Below are 17,493 nucleotides of genomic sequence, written 5' to 3' on the forward strand. Positions count from 1 at the left end.
AACAAGAAATGACTTCATATTGAATTGAACTCTGCCTTCTAACTTCTACTCAGTGATCTTAGTTTTCAGCTCTGCAATCATTCAGAATAAGTCAAATTCTGCTTCTTTAGTAGCCTCTAAGACAAATCAAGACACTTCCTTCCTCCTCTTCAGTCTTCTCTGTATCAAAAAATATTATGGTTCCCACAACCATACCTCGCAAAACATTGTTCTAAATATTTTTCCCATCTTAGTCATTGTCCTTCAGACAAATTCTGGCTTATCAATCTCTCTGTCTAAAGATTGTACCCTAGAGGTCCCTTCCCTGAGACTCTAATAAAATAGTTTCTTAAACTCTTGTTCTAAATATTATTCTAATAGCTTAAGCAAAGGTGGCAAAAGCTTTATTGGCATTCTATCATCACAAGTTTGCCTGAGACAAAGTCAGTTTAGACCATTAAGCCTTTTAAATTATGAGCTGAAATTAAGCCACATCTTTTCTATCTGTACTTGAAATAAATATTTATATTCATTTTACATTAGTTCTGAAAGTTATAATCTTTCCATCATTTTAGTTTTAGCATACCCACTGACTGTAGCATAAGGTCTAATCTCGCTGCATGGAACTTAAGGTCCTCTGCAATTAAGTCCCGATCATCCTTTCCATCTTCATCATCCACTGCTACCCCAGTTCCCATTCACATTGTTGTCCAATCACAGTGGGATGCTCAGAACCCAAACAACCCTAATCTTCCCCACCTCCTTGACATTGCTTATACCTAACTCCCTTGGCCTAGAATGACCTCTTTCCTGCTTCTCCATCTGTTGAAATCTTCAGTATTAGAACCACCAAAGACCTCATGAGCTATAAAATCATAACTATCCTTCAACGCCTCATTTCAATGCCATCTTTTCCATTATAACATTTATATCTCTCCCCACACTTCTAACCACTCTACACGCACCTTAAAAACCACACCAAAGACAATTAGTCTCTATTTTTTTCTAGTGTGCACATTCTTGGATGTGTGGATTATAAAGCTTATTTCCTCTTGTTTTGTAGTATAGTTATTTTTGTCTAGCTCTTTTTACCAGATTATAAGCTTGTAGAACTGTTATCTTTGTAGTACACTATTCAATTCTCAGTACAATTTTAAGAACGAATTTAGATCACTTAAGAAAATGAGATACTTGCAGAACAATTTTCTAAAACTTAAAGATATTTTTAGCTATATTTAGATATATTTTAGAGGACAGGGTATGTAGAAAATTTGTAAAAAGATAGTAAAGTTTATAGGACATGAACTATTTTCCATCTTCTAGGTGATGCTAAGCAAAATATTACCATTACCAAAATATTATAGAAATAAATGTGACAGAATTAATCACTAAATCCCATAGCAATCTCATTACCAGATGCTGTCAGTATTACATATTTGAATACATCAATTCAAGTAAACTTTAGTTTAATAACTATTTAGGTTGATGATTTACATTAATGAGTAAATATTCACCAACCTAAAAATATCAGATGAAACATATATTTTAATATTAGAACTGGAAATACTAGATAAAATTGCCAAAAGAAACCAGGTATGGTGGCATGTCCCTGTAATCCCTACTACTTAGTAGGCTGGGGTGGGACGATCCCTTGAGCCTAGGAGTTCAAGTCCAGCCTGGGCAACATAGGGAGACCCTATCTAAAAAAAAAAAAAAAATTGCCCAAGTGGAGTCTTTTAAACTGCCCCATTTTGTGGGAGGAAACGCCCCAGGCATCACGCCTATGTGGGATACATACCAATTATGACAATAGTAGTCTCCTTTGGAATGGGGGTAACGAATCTTCCCATTTTCTCCAAATAACACTGTCCCCTGAGGTTTACAATCTTCAAAAACACAGGAAAGAAGTCAATCATTTTCCTCACCCATAGACAACATTTCAAAATGATCCAGAGGCCAGCCTGAAGCTGTACGATTTATATTATTCATTTCATTGATATTTATGGGAATGCAAATATTTTTAGAGGCTATGATTTAGATGTTGTATTTGCAAACAGACTTTAAAAACATTTCTGAATTCACCATAATTTGAATCAAAATAGAAACTTTTTAAAACACTTCTTCAGATGTAATATGTATCCAACTTTCCCATCTCTTTCTAGGCTGTCTTGGGTAAGGTTAAATACCTTCGTCTAAAGATGCCAAAGTACAATTTGGGAAGCTGAGGCGGGTGCATCACTTGAGGTCAGAAGTTTGAGACTAAGCCTGGCCAACATTAGTCAGTTGTGGTGGTCCATGCCTGTAGTCCCAGCTACTCAGGAGACTGAGGCAGGAGAATTGCTTGAACCCAGGAGGCAGAGTGCATGCCACTGCACTCCAGCCTGGGTGGCAGAACAAGACTCAATCTTGAAAAAAAAAAGAAGATGCTAAATAAGCTGGGTGCAGTGGTTCATGCCTGTAATCTCAGCACCAGCACTTTGGGAGGCCGAGGTGGGTGGATCATCTGAGGTCAGGAGTTCAAGACCAGCCTGGTCAACATGGTGAAATCCTGTCTCTACTAAAAATACAAAAATTAGCTGGGCGTGCTGGCAGGTGCCGGTAGTCCTGGCTACTTGGGAGGCTGAGGCAGGAGAATTGCTTGAACCCAGGAGGCGGAGGTTACAGTGAGCAGAGACTGCTTGCCACTGCACTTCAGCCTGGGTGACAGAGTGAGACTCCATCTCTAAATAAATAAATAAATAAATGGATACAACTTTTAGTAATGGCATGGAAAGTCTCCCTTATTTACTCAAAAGCTTTAGATGCCAGGGTTAGGTTTTAAACGTTGGCGCCTATGTATGAATATGGGAGGGGCGTTTAAAGTTTACATTCGAAAATTTAAATAAAACTCAGATTGTGAATATGGTACAACCCTTCTGTTTACTTTCCTCTGTTGACTTTTTTCAAGTCAGCTTCCTTCTCTAATTAGAACCACACATACCCTCTCCTCTCTGGCTTCCGTTCACTTCTTGGACAGAACTCAGGGCCTTTGTTATATACCTCGGACCCACTTTTGAGATAGGTTGGCCCTGATCCAAACCTGTAGAAAGTATGAGGAGTTAGTGTCTTTTCCAATAATAATCACTTAAATAAAACATTTTTAACAAGGTGACGTTAAAGACTATTAAGAATTGTAACTTCTACTAAAATCAATGCAGAGGGAATCTTTTTCTCACAGTGAGTGACCCACTACGTCTTTTAAAAAAGGTTAAAGGACTACGTGGAAGCAGAAAGTAATTTATTTGATTTGATGGTTAGTGTGGTTTAAAAAATGAGATATGAAATATTCAATTCTCTGATTTTTAAGGTTAAGAAAACTGAATTTAACTCTATTTCCAAAGCATAGCCAGTTCTGGAAAGAGATAGGGAAGATGAACTGGAAAAAAAAAAAAAAGGCAAACAGAGGATGAGAAGCTTAGAAGATTATCCTAAGGAAGCATTATTTAAATAAATCACTTATCACATTCCGATGTTCATTTCACTGGGATTAACCATTAATGTCTGATTTCATTGCTCTTGTAAAATCTCATTGTTACCATTTACCTTTGTTCAGGGCTTTTAAATCTTGTCAACTTTCCCTTCCAGGTGATCAAAATGGAATATAATTGCTACCAGAAGAGAATTGCTCCCCTTCAGTAGAACAGTAAAGAGGACTTTTACATCTAAGACCAAAGAAGAGTCTGCGGCAGTTCGAGGAAGTGCTGGCCTGTGTTTGGATCCACAGCACCACTTCTAAAAGCCCTCAGTCAGGTGGCTGCCCTTGGACTGCCATGAGAAAGGGATGGAGGATGGAGAGAGCACTATGTTCTGGGGCTCTGGGTCTTGTCATTTTAAAAAATACTTGATTCCTACATTCAACTGCTTGTTCCGGAAAGCTGTGTTCTCTCAGGCCTCTTTCATTCTGCAGAGGACAGGTTTAGTATCTCCAGGCCCACATTTTCCTAATTTAGATTTTAGTGTCACAGAGCCAAATTAACTCTCCAATGCCTCCCTCATTTTTTCACTATTGCCAAGTAAATTAACAAGGTTGAGCGGGCAAAGTGGGAGATGAGTGATTTATTTTTAGTATTCTTAAGTAGTACAGAGAAAAACTGTGCCAACTGAAAAAATGAAGAAAGAGGCCGGGCGCGGTGGCTCAAGCCTGTAATCCCAGCACTTTGGGAGGCCGAGACGGGCGGATCACGAGGTCAGGAGATCGAGACCATCCTGGCTAACACGGTGAAACCCCGTCTCTACTAAAAAATACAAAAAACTAGCCAGGCGAGGTGGCGGGCGCCTGTAGTCCCAGCTACTCGGGAGGCTGAGACAGGAGAATGGCGTAAACCCGGGAGGCGGAGCTTGCAGTGAGCTGAGATCCGGCCACTGCACTCCAGCCTGGGCGACAGAGCGAGACTCCGTCTTAAAAAAAAAAAAAAAAAAAAAAAAAAAAAAAAAAAAAAAAAGAAGAAGAAGAAAGAATCCCCTAATGAGTCTATTCTCAAGGTCTGTTAATAAAATCTCATAAATGCAAAAACGCATCTCATGAAAATTTTATACAGGGATTTGGTTTGTTCAAGTTATATTGACAGATTTCTATACTCAGGGTTTCAGAGACACAAGTATCTACATTGGACTAAGAATTTAAAACCAGCCTTATTCTTGCTTTGTTCTAAAGCTTAGTTCTGATAATATTGCAACATAGCAGAGTAACTACCCTTGAGTTAGGATGAGATGAGGAAGAAAAGAATTCGCCTACCTGTGAACAGGTTCTGAGTGATAAAATCCATCAACTCAGACACTTTGGAGAAAATGACAAGTGATGCCTTCATATGGTTATTTCTTAGAGGAGCTGAATCTCTAGCACAACCGACTACCCAGGAAGTTATCCCAGCAAGAATCCAGATTCCACCACCTCTTCTACAAACCAGTGGTCCTCCAGAGTCCCTCTTTCATGGTACAAAAAAAGAGAAAATTTGAAAATAGCCACAGTGTAAAATATTTCATCATTTCTGCAAACATCAGCACTCATCACAAAGTGAAAAGAGGTAGAGGCAAAGAAGTCCACTACTCATCGTCCATCAACTTTTTGTTTATCCATTTTCTTGTGTCCTTATCGTTAGTTTCAAGGCACAATCTTTTAATCAAGATAAAATCTCTTTATACCTATTGGCTGCAATCTTGTCAGGTTAACACTTTTTCTTCATTTTTTTTTTTTCACCACCATGTACATTCTAAAAATTGTTGGAAGGGAGGTAGTATAGATAGATGCTTCTACTATAGCTTGTCACCTGGAATTGCAGGAAAGACTAGGTCATCTTCCAGTCCTATAGAGCATCAGTGAATAGATCCCCCAAGATAGTTCAAGGCCTCAAGGCTTTAAGAACAGAAAGCCTGGGCCGGGCGCACGGTTCACACCTGTAATCTCAGCACTTTGGGAGGCAGAGATGGTGTATCACCTGAGGTCACGAGTTCAAGACCAGCCTGACCAACATGGTGAAACCCTGTCTCTACTAAAAATACAAAAAAAATTAGCTGGGCGTGGTGGCGGGTGCCTATAATCCCAACTACTTAGGAGGCTAAGGCAGGAGAATCGCTTGAACCTGGGAGGCATAGTCGCAGTGAGCCAAGATTGTGCCATTACACTCCAGCCTGGGCAACAGAGTGAGATTCTGTCTCGGAAAAAAAAAAAAAAAAAAAGGGAAACCTGGGAAACCTAATTTTATCTCTGGGGATATATGTAAAGGACCACACTGGCTCTTATCCTACAGAATAAAGAACCCAAGATTTTAGGATTGCATCTTCAATAACATTCCAGAATCTATGCTGCTTTAAGACTATGTTTCAGACAACTTTGTGTCAGATTAAACTCTTCTCAAAAGGTGTAGAGGGTTTCATCCAAAAAAGGATTGCCTATAATGAATGCAGATAGCAAAAAGCACCTTTAACCTATCTGTTTTCCAATTTAGAAAGTGGCATAAGTGTAAGTTTCAGTCTCCTCCCTTCCAAACTCCTGTCATTGCCTCTAAGAAAAACTCAAAAGTCCTTCCGACAGATAATTTCAGAGATCTTCCCTCAACATTTTCAAGCTGCTTTTTGGCAAAGAATAATGACTCCTTGCTGCTCTACCTTAAAAGAGAAGATAATTTACTTGGAAGACCTATCTAAAACTGAAAACTCTTGTGTTTCAAAAATTGGTCTTCTTGTCCCCTCTAAATATCTTGTGAAGACTGGTATTCATTGTGAAGTTGTGTCAGTCTTGGGAGATTGTGGTCATTCCCAATACCTCTTACACAACTGTGACCAAAGTTATGTATCTTTGGTCAAATTTTGTGCAACTATATTCTGCACCAAAGGAAAAAAATATCCACAATGCTTAATATGTGAAACGAAGAATTCATAGCTGGACCTAATAAGATTGTGAAAGTGGTCATCTTGCTTGATTCCATTAGGTTGGACACGTTCAAACTAATCCCTTTCCCCAACCCACCAAAATAAGAGAAGTGTAGGAGTAGGAATGGATGTGGAGACAGGAAATAATTCTTTCTGCTTAGGTCAAGTACACTTTTTCAGTAGAAATCAGATGAAAAGATGAAGGGAAAAGGAATTTTGACACAGTAACAGAAGAAACAGGAGCTTCTTTTGCAGAAAGGCAGAATCTACTTTCACCCACATGTTGCTAAACAACTAGGCTGGTTTACACTTTTGTACCTGGCAGGCATTCACTCCCGCATCAGGGAAGCCAGCACACAGCATGGTCCTTCCCAGGGGAGGGAGGTTCATGCTCTTGAGCACAGTATTACACGCTCTGTCATCCATGATGGGAAGTTCCATTTCTTGTAGGACATTTGAATATTCTGATGCTGCAGAGAGAGGACAGATAAGTTAGTACACAATATCCTCATGGAAACAAATTAATGAGAAGTCTACAAGTTTAGAACTATTTCAAACAGAATTTTTTTTTTTTTTTTTTTTTTTTTTTTTTTTTTTTTTTTTTTTTTTGAGACGGAGTCTTGCTCTGTAGCCCGGACTGGAGTGCAGTGGCCGGATCTCAGCTCACTGCAAGCTCCACCTCCCGGGTTTACGCCATTTTCCTGCCTCAGCCTCCGGAGTAACTGGGACTACAGGCGCCCGCCACCTCGCCCGGCTAGTTTTTTGTATTTTTAGTAGAGACGGGGTTTCACCGTGTTAGCCAGGATGGTCTCAATCTCCTGACCTCGTGATCCGCCCGTCTCGGCCTCCCAATCAAACAGATTTTTAACCACATGTAGAAGTAAAATTGTTTTTAGGTGTGAATCATATTCACTTCTAAACATCAGATACATGGCAGAGGACATTTTAAAAATATTCAGCAGATTTTCAAGGTAACATAGGCAATTGTACAATTGTGGCTTCTCTAAACAAATGCTTAAATGTTTCCCCAACAGAGGAAAACTTTGGTCAATACAGAAATGTTTTATAACAATCTCTATTTTGAGACAAGATGTCCCTCTGTCACTCAGGCTGGAGTGCAATGGTACAATCAAGGCTCACTGTAGCCTCAACCTCCTGGGAGCAAGTGATTCTCCCACCTCAGTTTCCCAAGTAGCTGGGACTACAGGCATGCCACCATGGTTTGCTAATTTTTAATTTGTGTGTGTGTGTGTGTGTGTGTGTGTGTAGACAAGGTCTTCCTATGCTATCCAGGTTGGTCTTCAACTGCTGGGCTCCCATCCTCCTGCCTTGGCCTTCCAAAGTGCTAGAATTACAGGCGTGAGTCACTGCACCCTGCCTAAAATTCTTTATAAAATAAAAAATCACAATGTATTTTTGTCAAACTTTGAGGTTGACAAATAAAAATTGTATTTATTCAAGGAGTACAAAGTGATGTTTTAGTATATGTATACATTGTAAAATGATTACCACAATCATGCTGATTAACATTACATCACCTCACAGAGTTAACTTTTTTGTAATGAGAATACTTAACATTTACCCTCTTAGCAAATTTCAAGTATTCAATATATTAACTATAGTTCCCATGCAGTATATTGGATTTCCAGAACTTACGTGTCATACAATTCCACATTTACACCCTTTGAACAACATCTTCCCTTTTCTTTCACTCTCAAACCCGTGGTATTTACTCTTCTACTTTTTGTTTCTGAGTCTGACTTTTTAAAAAAGTCACAATATTAAAGACAAAGAAGCTTAACTATTATTACTATTTCCTGATCATCCTTTTGCCTTATACCTCCTCATCTATCGCAGCTCTATCCAGCTTCCTTTTTCTGCCATACCTAACCAAATTGGCAGCACGCAGGAGTGATATGAATAGCCTTTTAAGAAGTATAAGCCTTTTGATGCTGAGGATAACCAGAAATCTTCGTTGTGTCAGAAATTAGGGATAAAAAATGATAAATGTACAACTCATGGTCAAGAAAATTATTTCTGCTTCCCCTGGACATACAGAGATCTGGAAGAAGTATTAAGTCATTTTGATGTCCCTTACTCTTGGAAATCTTGCCCCATCCACTGGACAAGCAAATAACTCCTGATTCAACTTTATCATCACTGTCAGGAAGACAGATTGGCTGAACAGCAGTTCCTGAGAAAACAACAACAAAGGCATGAGGTTCATGGATAAATACACCATGTTGAATATATTTGGAAAAGTGAAATCTATTGATTTTATGGTTTCTACACTTTCTTCCTAAATGTAATGGTGACATATTTTAAGTTTTGGCCCCCCCCCCAAAAAACTGTTTTGTATTTATAGAAATTTAGAGAAATGCAGAAAAAGTAAAACAAGGAAAAACATAAGGCCAATTGTTCTGCACACCACCATGAGCCCCCCAATCTACTAACATTTTAGACTATGACTTTGTTTTGAAAGGATAGTTTTTCACTCGACAGCTATTGAGCACAAATCCAGAGGAATTAGCCAGGCCCCTGCCTTTGAGAGATTGAATTGATCTTTAAGATCCTAGAAATTTACCTGGCCATAAGAGGAGCTGTAAAGAACCTGGAAATTTAGAAAAAATATGGATAATGGTGGGGAGAGACCTGAAATTTAAGAGAAAGTGGCTGAGGATTGATCACAATTGATATCCAAATCCTTAGCAAAAAGCTCAGTAACTCCAACTATGATACAAAAAATAATTTTATATCTAGACATGTGCTGAAAATGTAGCACACTACAAACAAAGAATGGATCCCAAAAAAGTCTAGAAGGAAAAAAACATATTACCAAAAAAGGAATGTTATAGACTTCTCAACAGCAGTAAGTGAATGTTAGAAGATAGTAGAACAAGATGATCAAATTATCATGTGGCAAGCACTCTTTTAGATCTCAATGAATGAACAGAAAGAAAAATATTTCTGTCTTGGTAGAACCTACATGAGTGTGTATATTTGTGTTTGTGTGTTGGGTGAAGGGAGAAGAAACAAATAGCAAATATAATACGTTGTTCAGTGGTAAATAAATGCTATGGAAAATAATAGGATAAAGGAGATTAGTCTGGAGATTAGGGAGAATGGCATGGAAGGAGTCATTTCAAATATGATGATCATGGAAAGTCTCATTGAGCAGGTGACATCTGAGCAAAGTCTTGAAGCTGAGGAAAGGAATCATGCAGTTATCTGGGTAGAAGTCATTTGATGAAGAAACACTCCTTGCTGCAGGATCATGCATACATGTTTAGGGGACAGTGGGAGGCCAGGATGACTGGAGCAGATTAAGTAAGTTTCATAAAAAAATAAACAAATCAGAGGTTAGATGTAGGACTAGGAAAGAGGGTATGTCAGATAATAATGACATTGATTTTCATCTAAATGTAATGGAGAACCATTGAAGTTGTTTGAATAGGGTGATATAATCTGATTTACCTATTAAAAAGTATCATTCTGGTCACTGGGTTAATAACAAACATTAGGAAGACAGAAGCAGCAGCTTGAGTAAATTTCAGAGACCATTAAAATTAACCCAGGCAAGAAATGATGGTAGTATTGCCTGGAACAAGATGGCAAAAGCGTGAAGTGAGTGAGGAAGAAGCAACAGGATTTTCTGACTCATTGGATGTACAGTGTCAGAGAAGGAAGAATCAAGGATGAATCCAAAGTTTTTTGGATTTAGATGTTTAAATTATTGATCCTGGATGAGATCACTAAGAGAATGAGCACAACTAGTGAATAAGATGTCCAGGGTTGAGCCTGGGCACTCCAACAATATGAAGTCAAGGAGAATAGGAAGAATCATCATAGAAGACTAAGAAAGGGTACAATAGGGTAGGAGAATAACTAACGGATTCCCAGAATTCAAGTGAAGAAAATATTTCCAAGAACATATGAGCAATTCTGCTAAAACTCTTATCCAGAAATATGGGAATTGAGAAGTTACTTTGAATTTAGCAACATAGAGGTCATTAGTGACTGTGACAAGACCAAATTTATGGAACAGTGGAGTGAAAGTCTGATCCACTTAAATGTGGAACAGACATCTTAACCTAATACATCCAGCTATGAGAATTGAGGAAACGAAATTGATATAACTAACATAGATGGCTCTTAGTAGAGGTTTTCTATAAAGGAAAGAAAAGATGGTGCCATAGTTTCCTCTTATATACACTTACGGTTTGAGTTATTCTCAGTATTTTGATCATCTACTATCTCCTGACATTCACTTACTGCTGTTGAGAAATCAATAACATTCCATTTTTGGTAATGTGTCTTTTTCCTTCTAGATTCTTTTGGGATCCTTTCCTTTAGTGTGCTACAGTTTTGCACATGTCTAGATATATAATTATTTTTTGTATCATAGTTGGAGTTACTAAGCTCTTTAAATCTAAAGATTTGGATATCTATTATGACCAATCCTCAGCCACTTTCTCTTAAATTACAGTCACTCTCCACCAATATCCATACCCTTTATAAACTTCAAATTGAATGTTTATTACACTCTATCTTCTCTGTCTCTTACCCTCATTGTCTCCTTTGGGTAATTATTTCAGATTGTCTAGTTCCATACACCTAATCTAATCTGGTAGATAAGTATTCTATTGAGTTTCTAATTCCAATTACATTTTTATGTTTTCACATTTTACTGGCTTATTTTCAAATTTCCCTTTCATCTAATAGTTTCCTCTGGCTCAATCATTTTCAGTACACTTTCACTTCTTTAAACCTTAATATACTCATTTTCTATTCTCTATCTTGAAATTTGTAACGTTTGAAGGTCTGATTCTGATTGTTAATGCTTCAGACTCTATTTTCAATGGCAAATTTCTCTGCACGTTTCTGTGCTCGAATTCATTAAAGCTTTATGGGAATATATTAAAGCTGGGATTTAAATTTCATTCTCTCAGAGAGGATTTATTTTTGCTTCTGCCAGAGGCTGATTACTCACCTGGAACCACTTTAAAATTTTGCCTTGGAGTGTTTGTGCCACACAGGTGATGTCAATTCCAGCATCAAACCTGAGTGAGGCCTGGCTCATGATTACAGATTCTTCTGAGAACCCTCTGTCCAGAGCCAAGGTTGAGACAAGTAAGTGCCCTTATTCCCTCACTTTATGTAGCATAACATGCAAAACTCCCTCCCCCTATCTTTCAAAGCATCACCTTTCAGAAATTTCCAGGTTCTTTACAATTCCTCTCACGGCCAGGTAAATCTCTAGGATCTTAAAGATCAATTTGATCTCTCAAGGGCAGTGGCCTGACTAACTACTCTGGATTTGTGCTTTGTTTTTGGCCGCATAACACTTCCTTTTCTTGCATTTTAAAAAAAGGAGGGGGTCTTTTAGTATTTTACCCAGAAAGTTTATATTACCTGTGTTGAGAGAGTGTTGTATATCTTGTTCATAGTAATGACAGAAAGAAGTCTCCGAAAACATTTTCAAATGTTCCAAGCTTTTTGGTTAGAGATGAATATAGGTAGGTAGTTAGAATGGAGCCCAGCCAAGAAACAGGAGTCCTGAGCCCAGCCAAGAAACAGGAGTCCTTAAAATACCAGTTGGCCAAAATATGGACTTAACCTAAGTTGTTCATCAATGGATGAATGAAAAAGAAAATGTAGTATATACACACAATGGAATATTATTCAGCCATAAAAAGAATGAAATCTTGTCATTTGTAACAACACAGATGAAACTGAACATGGATATTAAGTGAAATAAGCCAAGCACAGAAAAACAAATATCACATATTCTCCCTCATGTGTGAGCTAAAATACTGAATCTCATGAAGATAGAGAGTAAACCTGTGGTTATGAGAGGCAGGGAAGGGCAGGGAGGAGGGGAGGATGAAGTGGGGTTGATTAATGGATACAAATATACACCTGATATTTGATAGATCAGAGAAATAATTCCAGCGTTCCTAGCATATACAAAAAGATAAATATTTAAGGTCATAGATATCCTAATTACCCTGATTTGATTATATGAATGTATCACATTATCACATGTACCCTGAAAATATGTACTTCTAATATGTATCAATAGAAATAAATGAAAGGGAAAAAAATGTTGGTTGTTAGGTTAAGCATAAATAATTTGTGGCTGGGATACGTAGCTTATACAGTATTTTTTTAATAGGTTATAGACTGAGCAAAATTATTTTAAAAAGAAACAAAGCTGAGCTATTCTATTACTAGACAGCCACACAGACATTAAAGTTAACTTGTACATAATTAGCAGTTTTCCTCCATTGCATTTTTAATATTCTAACTCTCTGTACTCACCAAACTTGACTTTGTGTTTTAGATACAGCAGTGCAATATTAGGACTCATATATTCATGGCTGTTGTATTCAGGATGGGTAATAATTTTTGAGACAGGAATATTCTGTTCTTGCTCATCCTTCTGAGAGAGGCTGTACTCCCCAGAAGTCACAATTATGTTCTTCAGTTGCTTCCTAAAACCAAAGATAAATGTTTCATAAATAGTTGTTTCCCCTACACAAGTCTTCTTGGTTTGATGTAATTAAATGAAGAGTGATTAATGCACCTTTAAGCATCCCTGAGTCTTTGAAGAAGGTTTTCTTTATTTATTGAGTGTTACCAATGGTCATTTTTTTTAAATCTAGAAAAAGTCATGGTTTTCATCATGTTTCCATTTTTCTGAGTCAAGTAATTAAATATTGCCTCCTTTACTTCTTTGATATACAAACCTTAGTTCATACATGCTATGCCATTTGTAACAGGATATAAAAGTTGCTTTCTAGAACTGTTCCTTCTTTTCTCTTATTAGTACCCTCTATTAATCTGGTCAAATATATGTAATTTCTGCAGCTTTTTCCCACCTAATGATTTAAACCCAGCTGATTAAAACTTCGGAGCATCCATTTAACATTTCTTGTTAATGCTTTATTACAGTAAGTAACCACCACCTCTACCCAAGCACTAAATCCATAAATTATAGATGATGTCTAGGATTGTTTAATTCAGTAGAACAGGAAGCACTGGAAATCTTGGGACAGACACACATTTCTGGGAATCAGGAAGATCAGTGGGTGGGTGCACTGGGAGGCAAAATTAAGAAAGGAACTGAGAATGAACCTGCTATTTAGAGCAACAAATCTCCCAGTCCCATAGCCAGGAATCAAGGCCTGACAAGTAATGGAAATCCACAACTTACTCACTGAGGCTGTCCAGGCAGTGTGCTGCTGTGACAACACGATCTCCTTGAATCAAGCTTCCTCCGCAGAAGTGGTGCTCATGTGATTTTAGGGAGACCTGCCCGAGAAGAAAGTTACAAACGCAGCTATTATGTCTCCCCACAGATGTGTCTCCATCCGAAACACTGGAGATCAACTTTTCTAATCTGACATAATATTCTTAAAATACTGACATAAATTGGATAGTAAGATAGTTCCTATGAAGTAGACTTTTTGGTAGAGAGCTAGAGGGGGTCAGGAGAAAAACCACAAATCAACGTGGATTCTTGCTTTTGAAACAAAGGAAATATTTCACCGTTTTCTCATTAAGAAATCAATGCCTTTGTTGTACTGACCTGCCATGGATGTCCAGCCACTGTTGAATTTCTCCAACTACTAATTCTAGAGAAGAATCTAGATCCCACGGCAGGTTCCTTACTTTTCATGTTGACCATGCGAATTCCACACTTCAGTCCTGTGTAGAAGAGCACGTGTGTGTGTGTGGACACACAGAGCCTTATTTAAGAGTTCACTTTACCAAGATTTCCCGTTTGGATTTTCCTGGCCTGGCACAGACGTTCTGATAGCACTTAGCTGCAGACTATCGCATTCTTCTCTCAATATTGTCTTCAGAATATCCCACAGTCACCTGGGTTGACCAGAATTTGCCTCCTGTCTGCTCCCTTTCAGCCTGTGTTACCACTGGGCAGGAAGGAGCCAGTGCTGCCTCTGGTACGTGACTTGGGGCTTACTTTGGGAAGATGCAAATTTAGGTTGTGTTAAAGATACCAGGGGCCACGTGCAGTGGCTCACGCCTGTAATCCCAGCACTTTGGGAGGCCCAGATGGATTGATCACTTGAACCCAGGAGTTCAGGACCATGGGCAACGTAAGACCCCATCTCTACAAAAAAAAAAAAAATGTAAAAATTAGCCAGGTGTGGTGACCCGTACCTGTGGTCCCATCTACTTAAGAGGCAGAGGCAGGAGGATCACATGAGCCCTGGAGATTAAGGGAGCCATGATCGCACCACTGCACTCCAGCCTGGGCGACAGAGCAAGACCCTGTCTCAAACAAACAAACAAACAAACAAAACAAAACAAAGATACTGGGGAATAACATATACTACTCTGGAAGGGAGATATTTGACTTTAAGTTACTTTTACTTGGTTAGGTTTCCTTGGAGGAGGCTCCTTAGTACACACACGATTATCAGGTGTGCCTACAAATTTGAACTCTAGAATCCAAAAAATTTCAAAAAGGAAATCTGGCCCAGGCCTTCCTTTAGGGACATCTGAGCATGCACCATCCCCCACCCTTTCTTCCCAAATGCCTCAGGTGTGGCGATACCACCCTGACTTCCTGAGGCAAGGAGTAATGAAATCTTCCCTCTCCAGCAGGCTCAGCCTCCTCCGCGGTCCTGGTGCCCAGGGCCCTGGGCTCACCTAGGCTTCTGGGGTGGCCGATGACCAGCAATAGCAACAAACCAGCACTGGCCAGCACACCCATAGCCTCCACGCTTCGGCCTCGCACGTCCTCCCTCCCTGCAGGCTGCGAAAACTCTGGGGGAAAAGCGGGGCAGCGCCCTTTATTCCCTCCCGTGGCGCCTATGGGCAGCACCTGCCGTGGCACCTGGGTTCACAGGTGTCCCTCTTCACGATCATTTGATCACTGTGAGCTGCCGCCACTCTCTGGTCGTCCCTGCTGTCACAGCGCCCCGCCACCCAGCCTTAGAGACTGGCGCGAGGTGGCCCAAGGGGCGGCAGGGGTGCTCACACGTGTGCAGAGGTTCCTGCCAGCAGATCCGGAGCAAGCCAATCAGTGGCCTGGAACGCTTAGCCCTGCGAATTCTGTCTCAGATTGGGGAATGCGGTTCAAGCTCAGGGGCAATGAAGCTGGTTCCCCACAGGAAACACAGGCAGGACTGCTGAAAGGCGGAGGCTCATGAAGCTTAGTACAATACTGCCACTTCTAAGAAGCTTGTTGAAGCCCTTGACCCTCTAGAGTTTTCAAAGAGTGAATAGGAAAGATCAGGCTCGAGCTGACATCATTTTCTGGGTGGCAGTACTGTCCTCCATTTCAGCAGAATGGGCCAAAAGCTGTAGAATCCATCATTTAAGATGATTAAAATTAATCTATTGGTGAGATGTCACGGTTTTCCATGAACATTATTTTGTAAGGCTGAATTTAGAAGACAAATAAAGCCAGAATTTGTAATGGTCTTACATTTTGTCAGAAAATCAGGGCAAGGCTAAGTGGACATTCTATATATATATATATCAAATAACCTGGCCACCAGTCCTCCAGTGCCAGTTGGAGGATTTTACTTTCAAGTGCTCTATTTTACTTTCATGTAAAATAGAAATAAAAGCTTCTTGAGGTAGGAGGGTACATAAACTAAGGGGGACAGGTGGGAGATTAACAGGTAGATAGGAAAACAGAAGGCAGTCAAGGTGGAGATAATGTAAGCACAGGTACAAGCAGGTGACAATCTACTGCGTACAATGACCTCTGTGACTGTAGGAGAGAACAGAGGGTAAATGGACACCTTTTGATGAAAAGCCTAAAAAAAGTGAATGATGCCTGGCGTTGTGGCATGTGGCCTATAGTCCCAGCTACTGAGGAGGCTGAAGCAGGAGGATGGCTTGAGCCCAGTTCTGGGTTGAACGGCACTATGCCAATCTGGAGTCTGTTCACACTAAGTTCAGTATTAATATGGCGACCTTCCTGGAACAGGGCACCATCAGGTTGCCTAAGGAAAGGTGAACTAGCCCAGGTCAGAAATGGGGCAGTTCCAAACTCCCTTGCAGTTCAGTAGTGAGATCTCACCCATGAAAAGCCACTGTGCTCCACTCTGGGCAACACAGCGAGACCTTGTCTCTGAAAAGAAAAAAAGAATTTTTTTTTAAATGTGACTGGAACTCAAACTTGAAACATACATCTCAAACCTTCTTGTTTCATGAACCTGAAAGCGGTTTCAGTGATTTTTTTTGCTTTGGTTTTTTTAAAACAAGGTCTCACCGTATCACCCAGGCTGGAGTGCAGTGGTGCAATCTTGGTTCACTGCAGCCTCAACCTCCTGGGCTCAAGCGATTCTCCCATCTTTGCCTCTCAAGTAGCTGGGACTACAGGAGCATGCCACCACGCCCGCTCATTTTTTGTATTTGAGGTGCAGTTCACCATGTTGTCAATGCTAGTTCCTGTGATTCTTATGTCCTGAGTTCCACTACACTAAAAAGCTCTAGAGCTCCACTGACCAATGTGGCAGACATTAGCCATATGTGGCTATTTAAATTAAAATCAATTAACAGGAAATCTAGTTAAAAATTCAGTCCTTTAGTCACACTAGATACATTTCAAGTGCTCAGTAGCCACCTTGCCTAGTGGCTACCATGTTGAACAGCACAAATATAGAATATTCTGTCATCACCAATAGTTCTATGGGCCTGTGCTGTTCTTGAGAGTAGCACTATTTTCCTTTGAGTATTTATTTCAAGGAAAGACACCTCGGATGACAGTTTGAGTAGATGACTCGTTGGTTTCATGCGTGGGTGTCTAGGGGGTAAGGGGTATCCAGCATGCTCTTAAGGTAAGCAGCTCTTCTGTGAAAATAAAACATCGAACCTCCAGGCTTCAGTACTGTTCAGGGAATGTCCAGGTGTAGTGGCTGCCTGAACAGTGGCCTTCACTACTCTCCTCCCTATAGTCATCACATGGGGGTGACCATTTGAACCACCGTGCCAGCTCCAGGGCCACGCCATTCTCCAGTAAAAGCTCAGAGCCCCCACATGGACCCAAAGCCCTCTTTCTTTTTAGCAAGAGGTAAGATAAAACCCACCAAAAGGTCTTTCCTAAACAAAACGGAAAGAACT

The 17,493-nt window shown here is 39.8% G+C and overlaps 1 protein-coding gene across 1 annotated transcript in view; it reads right to left on the reverse strand.

Moving 5' to 3' along the window:
* OVCH1 (ovochymase 1) overlaps positions 1-15,300 on the reverse strand; it is a 56,967-nt gene extending 41,667 nt beyond the window's left edge. Inside the window, exons 1-9 of the mRNA XM_073020585.1 lie at positions 15,067-15,300; positions 13,979-14,097; positions 13,604-13,701; positions 12,709-12,881; positions 8,486-8,581; positions 6,706-6,857; positions 4,754-4,943; positions 2,960-3,058; positions 1,778-1,865 (exon numbers count right to left, since the gene is read on the reverse strand). Of these exons, the coding sequence (XP_072876686.1) occupies positions 1,778-1,865; positions 2,960-3,058; positions 4,754-4,943; positions 6,706-6,857; positions 8,486-8,581; positions 12,709-12,881; positions 13,604-13,701; positions 13,979-14,097; positions 15,067-15,130 (1,079 nt within the window). The 5' untranslated portion in view covers positions 15,131-15,300. The remainder of the gene's footprint in view (positions 1-1,777; positions 1,866-2,959; positions 3,059-4,753; positions 4,944-6,705; positions 6,858-8,485; positions 8,582-12,708; positions 12,882-13,603; positions 13,702-13,978; positions 14,098-15,066) is intronic.
* Between the last annotated feature and the right edge of the window lie 2,193 nt (positions 15,301-17,493).

This window comes from Chlorocebus sabaeus, chromosome 11, assembly GCF_047675955.1.
Source record: "Chlorocebus sabaeus isolate Y175 chromosome 11, mChlSab1.0.hap1, whole genome shotgun sequence".
NCBI lineage: Eukaryota > Metazoa > Chordata > Mammalia > Primates > Cercopithecidae > Chlorocebus > Chlorocebus sabaeus.